The sequence below is a fragment of the Seriola dumerili genome, unplaced genomic scaffold (assembly GCF_002260705.1).
Source record: "Seriola dumerili isolate Sdu_G_001 unplaced genomic scaffold, Sdu_1.0 BDQW01000432.1, whole genome shotgun sequence".
Lineage (NCBI taxonomy): Eukaryota > Metazoa > Chordata > Actinopteri > Carangiformes > Carangidae > Seriola > Seriola dumerili.
The window spans coordinates 4,451,245-4,464,320 of NW_019174687.1; the positions used below are offsets into that span (position 1 = coordinate 4,451,245).

At 40.1% G+C, this 13,076-nt stretch overlaps 1 protein-coding gene across 1 annotated transcript in view; it reads right to left on the reverse strand.

Annotated features, from left to right (window-relative positions):
- Positions 1 to 358: 358 nt before the first annotated feature.
- The window catches only part of vipr2 (vasoactive intestinal peptide receptor 2), a 67,327-nt gene continuing 54,609 nt past the window's right edge, over positions 359 to 13,076 (reverse strand). The window contains exons 6-13 of the mRNA XM_022761832.1: positions 12,508 to 12,640; positions 9,256 to 9,406; positions 8,902 to 8,962; positions 6,405 to 6,474; positions 4,594 to 4,685; positions 2,644 to 2,773; positions 2,466 to 2,507; positions 359 to 542 (exon numbers count right to left, since the gene is read on the reverse strand). Of these exons, the coding sequence (XP_022617553.1) occupies positions 369 to 542; positions 2,466 to 2,507; positions 2,644 to 2,773; positions 4,594 to 4,685; positions 6,405 to 6,474; positions 8,902 to 8,962; positions 9,256 to 9,406; positions 12,508 to 12,640 (853 nt within the window). The 3' untranslated portion in view covers positions 359 to 368. The remainder of the gene's footprint in view (positions 543 to 2,465; positions 2,508 to 2,643; positions 2,774 to 4,593; positions 4,686 to 6,404; positions 6,475 to 8,901; positions 8,963 to 9,255; positions 9,407 to 12,507; positions 12,641 to 13,076) is intronic.

The window sequence follows — 13,076 nt, forward strand, 5'->3', positions numbered from 1 at the left end:
CATTTACACCAGTCAGATTCAACATGAAGTTGCTGATGCTGCAGAGATTTCCTACCAGTACCTTTCTTTCTCGGTTCACACAGCTAACATGACACAAAATCGCTGAATTCAAAAGGCTCTTTAGTTGGCAGCAAACACTAGCGCACCCTTACAGCACAGGTCAGCACCACTTTAGGTCCAAATAAGGGACATGTTGATGGCTTACAGATTTGTAAAGCTAAAACCAAAATCTGCTCTCAAACGTTTCCACCCATGTGATACTTCACCTCAGCTTCCAATGTTAAAACCATTTTGTTAAACTATTCAACCGCTCTGGTCAACTTAGAGACTGCATCTGTTGTTATTTCCAGGATCCTACCCCCCGGTCCTCACAGCACCGTGGTCTCTGACTGCAGGATGGACTGGGTCCGGGAGTTGCGATGAAATTGCACCATGTGGTCTGAGCCGTTCCTGGAGGCGAAGGTGCTGTTGAAGTGGTGATCTCTGCCCAGACGGCAGTTCAGATACATGCTCCGCCACTTTCTCTTGAGCTCGCCCTGAACCTGCAACAAGTCAATGAAGACAGTCAAGTTGATTGAGAAACAGTTTGAAATATCTGAATTGATAGCGCTGAGAATTGAGTTTTAAAACCCCATGAAACAGTGAGTAAAGTATATTTTCAAATTCTTTAGCAGTGGCTGATGCATTTTATGTTTCTGCTTTGTTTGGGGTAAACAGTAAGTGGTAAGTTAGTAGCAGTGGCGTGCCGTCAGTTAGGGCTAAAATTAGAACGATACCAAAGTGGAAGCGATATCTCTCCTTACATCTGATTTCAGAACAGCGTTCTGTCCCATAAAGGTTTTTGAAGCCTGTTTGCATTCATCATGTAATTTACCGCCCTCTTGTGGCAGCAGAGTATTGTCTCCGAACGCTAGTTTGATTTCCAGCTGATATAACAGCTATTACTGTCATTTTTGTGGGCGCCACCGTGTCCCAGTGATATAAAGACTGGAGGTGGTCAAGCGAAGAGGTAATCGACATTTTCTACATTTTACCACAACTCCTTTCAGGAATAGCTCAGTACGTAGGTTGTGTGCGTAGTGAGCGAGAGAGAGAGGGAGGAGAGCGGTGATGCTGGCGACTGGAGCAGAGTTGGCTAGTTAGCTAGCAGTTAGTAGTGCAGCTGTGAACGTAGCAGTGTGATGTATGTGCACTCTAGGCTGTTCGTCAGTAAATAAATGCTACGACTCCTCAGGACCCTAGTTCTCGCATCTCCCCTGTGTTTCCCAACTCCAGTCCAGACTATGAGTCATTGTCAGTTAATGGTAAATATTTTGAAGATTACATTAGGAAGTGTTTTTTCGATATTTTTCCTCCATACTGCATATTTGCGTGGTGTGAACGTGGCAGCAGACGTCGCTAAGCTGCTGCGGAGAAGCACCCGTGTGTTTTCTCTGCTGCGGTGCAGAAAACATCAATAAAATATCAATGTCTCTATTTTTTCATGTCTGTATCATATTTAGATTCAGCCTAGACAGAGAAACTACAGTGGAAGCTGTCATTATTGTGTAATTTCGCTGGTGTGATGTGAATATGGCAACAAAAGGTCTTTTCTCTAGTCTTTTCCTGCTGGGACACACGCACATCACTTGTGTAAAATAGTCGAGAGGCCAAATCTCTAGATCACGCGACACGAGAGACACGCGTGTGTCCGTTCTAACTGGATAACATGGGCGGCGAAACGAAAATCAACACGTTCCCGGCCTAAAAGTCGCCGCACACCACTGGTTGGTAGTAAGCACAGACAATTTTACCCATCAAGCCTAAACAGGCGAAGACAGGAGCACCACCTACAGGCGCTCAAAAACCATGAACACAAACCATTTTCACTGTACGTGCTGCCTTCTTGTTTTGACTTGTTTTATCCGGCGAAATCAGGTTTATCTGGCTAAATGAGGATAATGAGTTTTATTTGAAATGATAAGAGGATAAAGCCCCCCAGTCTTTTCTGTTCTAAAACAAATATCAGTGAGCATTTTCTATTTTCAAGTCTTACCATGGTCTGTTGTCATCTGCTGTGTTGGCACTGCTGTTATGGATATTTGGATAATATAAATCAATTTCTTTTATTTTAATGAGAAAATCATAATGATGAAATTAAGACACACACACCCAAATCACAAATTTTTAGCTCCAACCAAACAAATTGCCAATATAATTCACTGCTTATCAAATGTTTCCACTAAGAACAACACTGAAAAATGAAGCTTTGCATTTTTAAATGAGCATGCTATCAGCTGAGTGCAGACAAATTCATGGGGATATTTTAAAAGCTGTATTATTTTCTTGCCTCTGTAAAATACTAAACAGGAAATGATGTTTGATATTTATGGATATGCGACATTTATTTATGTGCTTGGCTGTTTAAGTTAAAATGACTAAATACCATATACAGTACTATGTCATGTCACACAATTAGCTCTTACCTCACTGTTAAGGAAACAGTAGAGGATGGCCACCACCAGACCCTGAAAAAAACAACAATACAGTAACGTACAGAGCAGCAGTACCTCAACATTTAAGTCAGAAACATGTATGTTTCATTAACAACAATGATAATAACATATAGAAATAGAAGTGGTTGAATAACTAATACCACAGCACCTGAAAAGATCCGAGGGCCAGGTCAAAAAATATTTTATAATCTTCTGCGATGGATTCACTGAGAGAGACGAAGACCACGTAGTGTATCCCAAACAGAGGGATCAACAGGAGAGTAGATTTGGCCAACCTCCTGCGAGGAAACACAAATGAACAGTTGTGTTTGTTTGTATTTATTGAGTATATATTGTTAATTTACTGTAAAGGGTCAGACCCATCTAACCTCAGTGGTATCTGGATTTTATTTAGGTTTTATTTACTGAGGTTTTTATTTCTCTCACCCCTGAGACAAAAGAGGAGACAAAAAGGTCATTCTTGACCTCGACAATGAAATAGTTTTAAATATTAGTACTACTACTAATTGTTTTTTTCAAACTCCGTCTTGCTAATGAAGATCGTAAGATGAGGTTAAAAGCCATGAATTTGAGTCACAGACGTAGCCACTGGTTTCTCTAAAATATGTTTGAAAAACCCAAAGAGCTGTTTAAAGCTGAGAATCCCAAGATTCTTCTAACAATCCAGATGAAAAAATATTCCTTTATACCTTTTTAAATGGTCCCATATAGTATAAAGGTAGATGTCCATGTGTTGTTTGATTATAAAGCAGGTCTAGGTTCTGTGATAATACTGTGAAAGTATCAAAGCCTCAGTCCACAGAGAAATGCACACAGCCTGTATTCAGAAACTGAGCCTTAAAACCAGCCGTCAGGACTTCTGGAACTTTGTGATGTCACAAGGAAGCACTCACTGCTCTCAGCTATGTTCCAAGCCCCGTCCACCTGGACCCACCATCCAACCTTGCAGGATTTGGTTTCTCTGAGTGTTTACCTGAAATCAGCCAATCAGAAGAGAGCCTCCTCTCTTCTGATTGGCTTACCAACCTGTTGTTACTTGATCTCCAGAGTGAAGCCTGAGAGAGGAGATGTAAAACTACATGAGATGGTTTTTGGTTCTTAAAACCACAAATATATCTTCTTATGGATCAACACTTCAAATAAAACACAGGACAAGAGGAAAAAATGGGACCTTTAACTCATTACTCAACTTGCATTTCTGTTTCTGAATGAAAACAAAGATGGAGTCACAATTTGGGAAACAGAACTAAATATTTTTCCTCTCAAAGGAGGCTGAAACTATCTGCATTGCTCTGGGAATGTGGATTCTGGAAAACTGAATACATTTGTGTGGTGCTGTGTTACTGCTAACAACTCCTACATAAGACGGTAAAATCCTCCCTCCCAGTATCACTCTCCAGCTGTCGACTCAGCTCAGACTTACACTGAACTACACCACAGTGACACTGAGTCTTCACTTAGACCAACAAGAGATTCAGCAGTGGAGCGAATCAGGTTTATCCAGGCTTTTCGTCACCTCTCACCCCTGAATCTCGGATCCCCGCGGCCACAAAACATGAGAGCACCTGACAACTCAGCACAGCTCAGATTTCACTGGAGGGTAAAATTGCCTGGAGATTAAACACACTGCCTCTGACCGGGCAAAGACTCAAATAGAGACTGAATTGTGCAAGAATGTGCTGCACCATAGTGGCATAAAAGTTTCACCCCCCCCACCCCACCTCCACTTCATAAAGGCTGCATCATGAAACACTGTCTTGTTGAATGAGTGTTTGCGTCACTCCTATCTCTCCAGACAGCAAACACAGAGGGGATAAAAAAAAAATGTTCTGGGTGTCTCAGATTATCTGTTTTTTTTATATCTTGAGGCATTTAGCTGACTCTTATCTACAGCAGCTTACACTGACCGAGCAGATGTAGTGTTTGAACATGAATGTTGACACTTTCTGTGAACTTTTTTGAACTTTCCTAAGCATGCACCAGGTTTGTCGCACATATCCAAGAGAGCAGAGATGGGACTTAAATCTCGGTGTAGTTTTTGCTGTTCACACCGTTTAGACAGCATCAAATCCGCAAATCCTCGCCTTGTGTGAGGTACCTGTATTGTGATTGGTCGTTGCCGCCCACATCAGGACACCTCAGCTTCTGAACCAAGATCCGAATGATGCTGATGAACAGGATGAAGTTCACCTTGGAGAAAAGGAAGGGAATAACTGAGTAATTGCAACAACCGAGCCTCAAAATCACCCTTATGGGGTTTTCTATTTTGCTGCGTTGGACATTTTCCCACCCACCGAAAACACTGAATGGAAAGAAAAACCAGAAAAACAAACAAATTAAATGAGTCCAGTGAAAACTTTGTTTCTCTAGTGCATCTTTTGTCTCCTTTAAAGCATCACTAGTGCCCATACAGAAATGTAATGTAGGACATATATGTCCCTATATCAAAAGTGATGTTGCCATATACAGTATATTGAATTTCAATATATGAAAAGGTATCAACATATAAAATAAAAATATATATTAAAAAAATTTTATATACAAACTAAATAAATAAATCATAAATATACTGTATGTACATATATTACATTTGCGTATGATAGTAATTACCTTGAAATTACCTTGTAGGATTTTGCTAACGATTCAGTCGTTTTACCTGGATCTGTTAACTCTCGCCCTCAGTCTTTATTGTATCATTACGCAGCACTGATTTAGCATGATGTCATGTTTTGTAGCCATCAAACACGGATTATAAAAGCCTTTTGCAGGTGTCGCAATTTCATGAGTCAGCTTTTGAGATGAGCAACATTTGAGATGGAGATTTCAACCACAATCTAGACAGGGAATAAGCAAAGGGTCAGTGATGAAGCCATTACAATGAGCTTTCAACTGTAGAGAAACTGAGCTGTTTTTCATTTCACAGCAACCCACCTGGAACCAGAGTAAAGATACTAAATGATGATGCAAGTTTTTTTTTTTTTTGTGGTCTTTTGAGGTCTCCTCGTGTGATTCGTAATAAATTAAATTTACACATCTGGCGGCAGCATAAATAATCTTAGTTATCACGAAAAGACCTTCATCTGCAACTTCCCCCTGCTGAGACCTTTAAAGGTTGAAATAGCTTACGTAACCCAGCGGGAGCACGGGAATACACTCAGCAGGAAATCCTGTGAAGTTAATACCTTGAGACGTGGGGTGCCAGCACATTATGTCGCCGTTACTGATGCTAAAAAGAATGCTCACTGATGCCTGTAGATCTGTTAAACAATTTATTGGGGTTTTTGAAAGGTTTTAAAGTCGACAGGGTCATGAACCACGGCCCTTTAATGAGCTGCAAACTTTTCAACAGGTAAAAAGGACCAAATCAAATCAAATATATGTATCTTCTTTGAACATATTGATCCTTCACATGTGGATAGAATTATTGGAAATAAAATTAACTGACTTTGAAACTCACATGAATGTCCCTTAAGTGCAACTCAGTTCTGTCGAATATGATGCGTGAGTGATTGCACTTCATTGGTGGTAACAAAACCTGTCTGATGTGTTGATTGCGCTGCTGAGATTAAAAACCTTTATGGGCTTACAAAGGCCATATATTCATCATAGAAAGTAAAAATAAGACGAGATGAACAGATATCAAAGGATGACAGCCACAATTACATCAAATCAATGAAGAAACACAAAGCAATTAAATAAGTTCCTGGGAAATCAAAAGTTTTTGATGTCAATATTGTCTGCCCACTGGATTTGCTTTTGGCTGGATGCTAAGAAATTACTGTGCCATTTTCCCAACAACATCTGTATCCTTTGTATCATCATCCATTGTATCCATTTGGATGCACTTGAACCAACAGGCATACGAAACACTTGCAGGAAAAAAAGGTGAGTTAATGAACCTCAACCTACCATAATGGAGAATCCAATAGGTCCATTGATCACCCAGTTGGGTATGTGGTTGTCATTTCTCTCCCAGCATCTGAGGGCACCATAATGTAACTATTATAGTATACATAATATATTTGTAAACACACAGCAGGAGCAGAAAAGCAGGAGTGGTTACAAGCAGGAGTGCCAGGCTGCTACCTACTCTACAAGCTTTCAGCAGACCTGAAAGTCATTCGCTTCTGAAGTCAAACCTTTTGTCCTTCAGGTAGTGATGGATGGATGACGCCACATGAAACTCTGGGGCTTTCTTAATAAGATTTGATGCCTCAAACAAAGAAAGTAAAGTGACACCTGGTGGTTTGCAAAACTCATAGCAGACTTTCAACACTGGAGCCAATTACCCATCTCTACCTACAAGGCAAGTCTTAGTCAAGTCACATATCCATCCTGTTTTGGACACTTATCCAGGTCTGGCTAAGCAAAGTAGCCCAGGGGTCCATGTCATCAGCCATGTCCTCCAGCTCTTCCAGGAGGATCATAAGATATTAAATTGTGTACCCTCTTGCATGTTCTCTGAGTCTTCTCCTAGTTGGACATACCTGGAAAAACAGAGGGTGTCCAGGAGGAATCTCTACTGTTGGCTGAAACATGTTAATCCTACTGTAATTAACCAAAGCCAATACCATAGACAAGGACAGGGAAGTAGATCACCTGGTAAATTGAGACCTTCACCGTCAGACTCAGCTTCCTCTTTACCACATCAGTCTGGTACAGCATCTACATTATGACTGATGCGTCACAACTCTGATTCAAATATAAGATGACCCCTGGTTTTTTAAACCTTTTTTTCCGGAAAAAAATATCTACTTATATTTGCGCCAATACAATCATACAACTAATAAACTTTTGATTCATTTTAATGTTAACCTCTCCTCAAAACAAACCCACTGATGAAGTCAGTGGCGAACTGGGTGGTCTATCTCCCTAGACCTCTAAAGCTGCGTTCAGACCAACTTCAAGAGGGCTGTGTAAAAAAAACATCCCTCTCATTTGTTTGAATAGAACCTGCCTGTTGGGGATGGATCCAGCAAAATGATGCAGGGTCATCAAGCATAAAAAGTTGAACCAGGATCAAATCTTCCAAACGTCATCACACAAGATGATGCATTGGCCAACTGCACATTCATGGTAGATTATTTTACAATGATAGTGCCATACTTGGACTATTTACCAAAGGATTGTGGTAACTAAAGATAAAATAGTTTTCACTTTCATTTGTAAAATCATTTCTGAGTATTAAATAACCATTGTAATGTCTCTGGCTCTCTGCTAACCTTACTCATAAACTTGGAAATCTTTCAGTTGGGACAGCAACTCCCAGTCCAGCTGTGAAGCAAAGGATCAGCTCTTTAGCTTTGCAAGAATACTGGAGGGTCACAAGTCTTTAATAGGAAAATCATTTGACATTTGGGTATAATGTGTAGGCATAATAATTTAATATTCAAGCGGTTTGGCTACAAGCCTGTCTGATGCCGTCTGATGTACCTATATTAAGTCTAAAAACTCTTGAGTCAAAGTCTAAAGTCTTCATATGTGAGACATAATCCCAACTCCCGTCAAAGTCTCAAGTCTCTAGGTCTGGTCAGAGCTCTCTGGGGGCTACAAAAATCACACTACATAATCTTAACTCAAGGTGCAGCTTTTTCTGGAGCTTTCAACTGCATTTTGCTGCTTTATATCAGCAGATGCCACTGGGTCACTGTTTAAAACTTCCAGAAAAAGCAATGTAGTGGACTTTATTCTAAGATTGTTTTCGCCAAACCACAAGGTCAAGAATGAACTTTCATTAACATTCTCCACACAGTTTCCTCACCCTGTGGAGCTGCATCATTGCTTTCCTTGATTATCAGACTGCTGCTCTGCTGCAGAGTTATTTCACAGAGTCATTTTAAAAATACGCCCACTCAGTGCGACTCACTCAATAATAAGCTGCAGTGTCAGCTGTAATAATGTACAAAAGAGGCCGAGCAGCTCAGCGGCAATGGGCTCATATGACGACGACTCAATGCAAATCCCACCGGCTGAATTATACAATAAAGCGCTCTTTGACATGTGGGATATTTGTCTTATTATTTCTGGAAACCAAGCCACACTCTCATGTGGCCACTCGCTGAAAGAATCTAATCGATAAACGTAATATGTGGACTTAATGGAATAACAGATGCAGTCCCTGTTGAATACCAGTGTATGCCACTCTCTAATATGACTGAAACTCCCCTAATGATGGAGAAAATAATAAATGATTCCACAGAATGGATGGCGTACTCTCATATATACACTTGAAGCAAAAAAGAAAAAAAAAATTAATTCAACTTAAATTAAAATGTCAGACAACACGTGGTATGCAGATTCCTGTGATACAACTTAATCCAACTTGAAGGACATTACGATGTGCACAAATACCAAATCTGAATCACATTTTCATGTTGATGAGTGATTAGCTGTTGGCGGCACTCACCCGGTGTCTTCCAGATAGATTCTTGTCATCACCCACGCAAAGACGAACACAGTGGGGATTCCTGTGAACAGCCACCAGGAAAACATTGATATAATGTAGGTAAACATAATCCATCTATTGTTTAGATCTGAGACAGTACCAGTCTTAATGTTTATTTTTAGTATTTAATTTACTACTATTTTACATTTTGAATAGTATAACTTAATATGTGTTTTATAGATTATATAATACTATATAAGAATTTATAAGTATAAAAATATACTGTATATATATAAAATTCTAAAAAGCTCCATAGAGCACATGCAGCTATTTGATTCAGTGTGACCAATTGTGGGAAAAATTGTGACTACCCACCCCAGCCGATGAACATGTAGACGATGAAGTGTCTGTTCTCAGAGAAGATGACGACGAGCAGGGTGTGGAGGTACAGACCCTCCACCAGCAGCCAGAAGAAGTTGGCCATGATGAAGTACTGGAAAAATACCAGGCTGGCTTTACATCCCACCTGAAAAATACACACCAAGGGCAAAAATGCATATTAAAGGAGCACCTAAAGGTCAAAGATATGACTAGCTTATAGACTTTGTATCTAAATCCTGAATGCTCAAATGTTAAATGTCAAAAAACCATTAGAAATTCTGTAACAGCTTTATCACTGACACAAAATGAACCGTTAAGTCATTTTCTCAACATCTTATTGTTTGTCTTTGCAGAGCTGTATATAACCACAGTGTTGAACCGGACTTTATGCTAATTACTTTGATACACTGGATGTGGGTTTACATTCTCATTTTTCCACCAGGGAAATCGGTGGGTTCACCAGGTGACATGCTTTATTTTGCAGATCACAACAATACAAGCAGATACGAGTATAAAGGTCAGAGCGCCCTGACAGTATTCCTGCAATTATTACAGACGTTTCCACTCCAAGATGAGAGGAATGTTAAATAAGAAAGGATCAAATGTCAGAGCTTTAGAGCATCAAAAGTTTTAATGCATATCAAAAGATGTCAAGTACTGAGAGTTGTCAGTGGATGATTGTTGAGATTCTTAGTCTTGTGTGTTTCTTTTTAGGGTTTGTTTTTATGTCTTTATTGGACACCAGAGAGAAGACAAGAAACAAAGGAGGGAGATCGGATTGTGGAAGTTCTGGCTCATGGCGGATGGTTGGTGTCTTAAGCACCCACCACCCAGTCACCCACCCTCTGAAATGATATGTCCTGATTTAAATTATTGGTTCATTTTCATACTGCTCAAAATTGAAATATGAATTAAATATCTGATCTGTAATGATCTTTCAAAATTAAAACTGCTGGATTTGTAAAATGCAACTGCCTTACAGTAACATCACCACCACGACAGATCTGATGTCAGCTGTTAACTTGTCTATTCAAATTAACAGAGCTGTGTCAATTCTAAACAAGATTATGTGATTTGTAGTTGGCTTAATTAAAGTCGGCATGAAGTCAAAGCAGTAATCATAGATTTTAACATCAACTCAGATTCACTTATTTTTTTTTTATTAAAATGTCCACACAAACCACTAAAATCAAAATAAAGTCCACCTCTGCCCCAATGAAGGAGCTATTTGCAAGTTTTGCTAATTGCTACATAGCTGACGCTAGCATTGACAGCTGTTTACTTCAGCCATTGCTGTGTTTATAATACAAGAGGTTATAATATGTCCTCTGAGCAGCACTGTTTCTTCACGGCAGTCTGGATGCTAGTCAAGTCAAGTCAAGTCAATTTTTATTTGTTTAGCGCCAATTCACAACACACGTTATCTCAAGGCACCTTCCAAATAGAGCAGGTCTAGACCTTCTCTTTATAATAATATTTACAGAGACCCAACAATTCCCACCAAGAACAAGCACTGGGCGACAGATGCAAGGAAAGACTTCCTTTTAAGAGGCAGAAACCTCGAGAATGCAGAACCGGACACAGGGTGGACGGCCCCACTGCCTAGGCCGAGAAAGAGAGAGAGAGAGAGAGAGAGAGTGCAAAGAGGAAAAGAACAAGAACGTACAGTGATAGCAATATTAACAATAGTGACAGTAGCGGCAGTAACAGCGATAGTAATGTAGTGGCAACTGCAGTGCTCATACTGATAAAAGATAGATAGATAGATAGATAGATAGATAGATAGATAGATACTGTATTTATCCCATAGGTGAAATTCATGTGTCCATTAGCTCATTGTTGATAATAATAGAAAAAGTTAGTGATAAATAAACAATAATAATAATTAGATTTGTCCACTTCCTTTGGCTGAGGTGTTGTATAGCCTGATGGCAGTGGGAACAAAGGATCTCCTGAACCTCTCTGTTCTGCAGCGCAGTGAGATGTTGCTGCAGCTGTAGCTGCTTCTCTGTCCTGTCAGAATGTTGTGGAGAGGATGGTTGGTATTGTCCAAGACGGCCTCCATCTTACATTGCATGCCTCTATCCACAACAGTCCTGAGTGAGTCCAGACTCCTGCCAAGCACAGACCCAGCCTTTTTTACCAGCTTGTCCAGTCTCTTTGTGTTCGTGTCGGACATGCTGCCGCCCCAGCAGACTGCAGCATAAAAGAGTACACTGGCCACCACTGACTGATGCATGAAAACATATGCAGCATTTCACTGCAGACGTCAAAGCTTGCTATCTTCAGTAGAAGAAAAGAAGTGATAGAAAGAGAAGAAAAACACCACTGCTTTCAATCTCCAGAGACAGCTGTTGGTGAGTAAAGGAATGAAGTCTGATGCTGAACTCTGAACTTGCAACTTTTCTTTTAGACTGACTTAGCTGTTAATGCTAATGTTAGCTTTGTAGCAATGGAAAAACTTACAATTAGCTCCTCTAATCTGTATATTCCAGACACACTAGTGTAGCTAAATATCCTTGCTCTGCGCCTCCAACTCATCAGATGTAAAATATTCATTGGCATAGCAATGATTGTTTTGAATACACCGAACATATGGATGTAATGTGGAGAAATGGATTATCCTGCAGACATTTTGACCCTTTTGTTTGGGACTCTCATCTCCACTGGAATCCATGATAACTGCTGAGTAAAACTCAACTAAAGCTGCTGTTCTCTGTCAACATAAAAACCAACATTACAAGCCTGCAAATCATTATTTCATAGATTTTTGGCAGCGTATTCTATTAAGCACTGATGATTCTGAGAGGTTTGCTTGTTTTTTTAAAGGAAAAAGTGTTTTTGAAGCCTGTAAAGTAATGTACCGGAGACGTATTGGCACTGTTATTGTTATTGAGGCTGTGCAGTGCCAATCATAATACAGTATGTGGCTGCAGAGGAGCTTCCCTTTCTCCCTAAATTAGACAACATATAGTGAGTCCAGGTGGATAAAATTCATTGCCAGTAAATGAACTGTCACAGAAGACGGTTTGTCAGTTTTTATCACGTTGATAGCACTGATTGATTTTTACAAAACTTTCACGTAAATAGAAAAAAGTGACGACTCACTTCTATAAAAACAAATTTACATTTTCAATTTCAGCTTCACACTCGAGCTGTCTCCGCTCTGTGACAGTTGTGCTGTTAACGCTCGAGTGTGTCACTCGCTCGCTCGGGGATCAGTGAGGACAGGGGTGGTGACCTCACCAGTGACGGCTGGTTGGAGCACTGCGAGGTCCGGTTGAAGAGGATGTCATCCTTCACCAGCACGGCCACGGCTCTCAGGATGAAGGAGAAGAAGAGGTTGAGGTGGATGTAGTTCCTGGTGCAGTGGAGCTTCCTGCACAGATGTTGCAGATACATGACATATGGGTGATGGAAGATTAGTTTAAAACATGAGTAGTGTAAGGCATGCCTCAGTAACAGTTTGAATCCAAGTTTTAAATCATTTTAAACATGAATGTAGAATTTTATGTTTGGTATAATATGAAACTAGACTGTCACGCCATTCCAGCCAAATAAATCACATTATGAGCAACACAACCGCTAAATCTGAGATCAAACTTCATGTTTTGTGCTTTTTCATCAAAAACGGATGTTTATTCAGGCAGAAATGATTGAGATCAGAGTTTTAGCTTTCTCTATGGTATTCCAGCCCGCAGATAAACTTTCCCATACATCCACTAGTGAGATGGTGAAAACCTCAGTGAAGAACACACAGGGTTTTGTCCCCTCTGCTGGTTATACTGGTGAACTTACCCACATCTTAGAGTGTC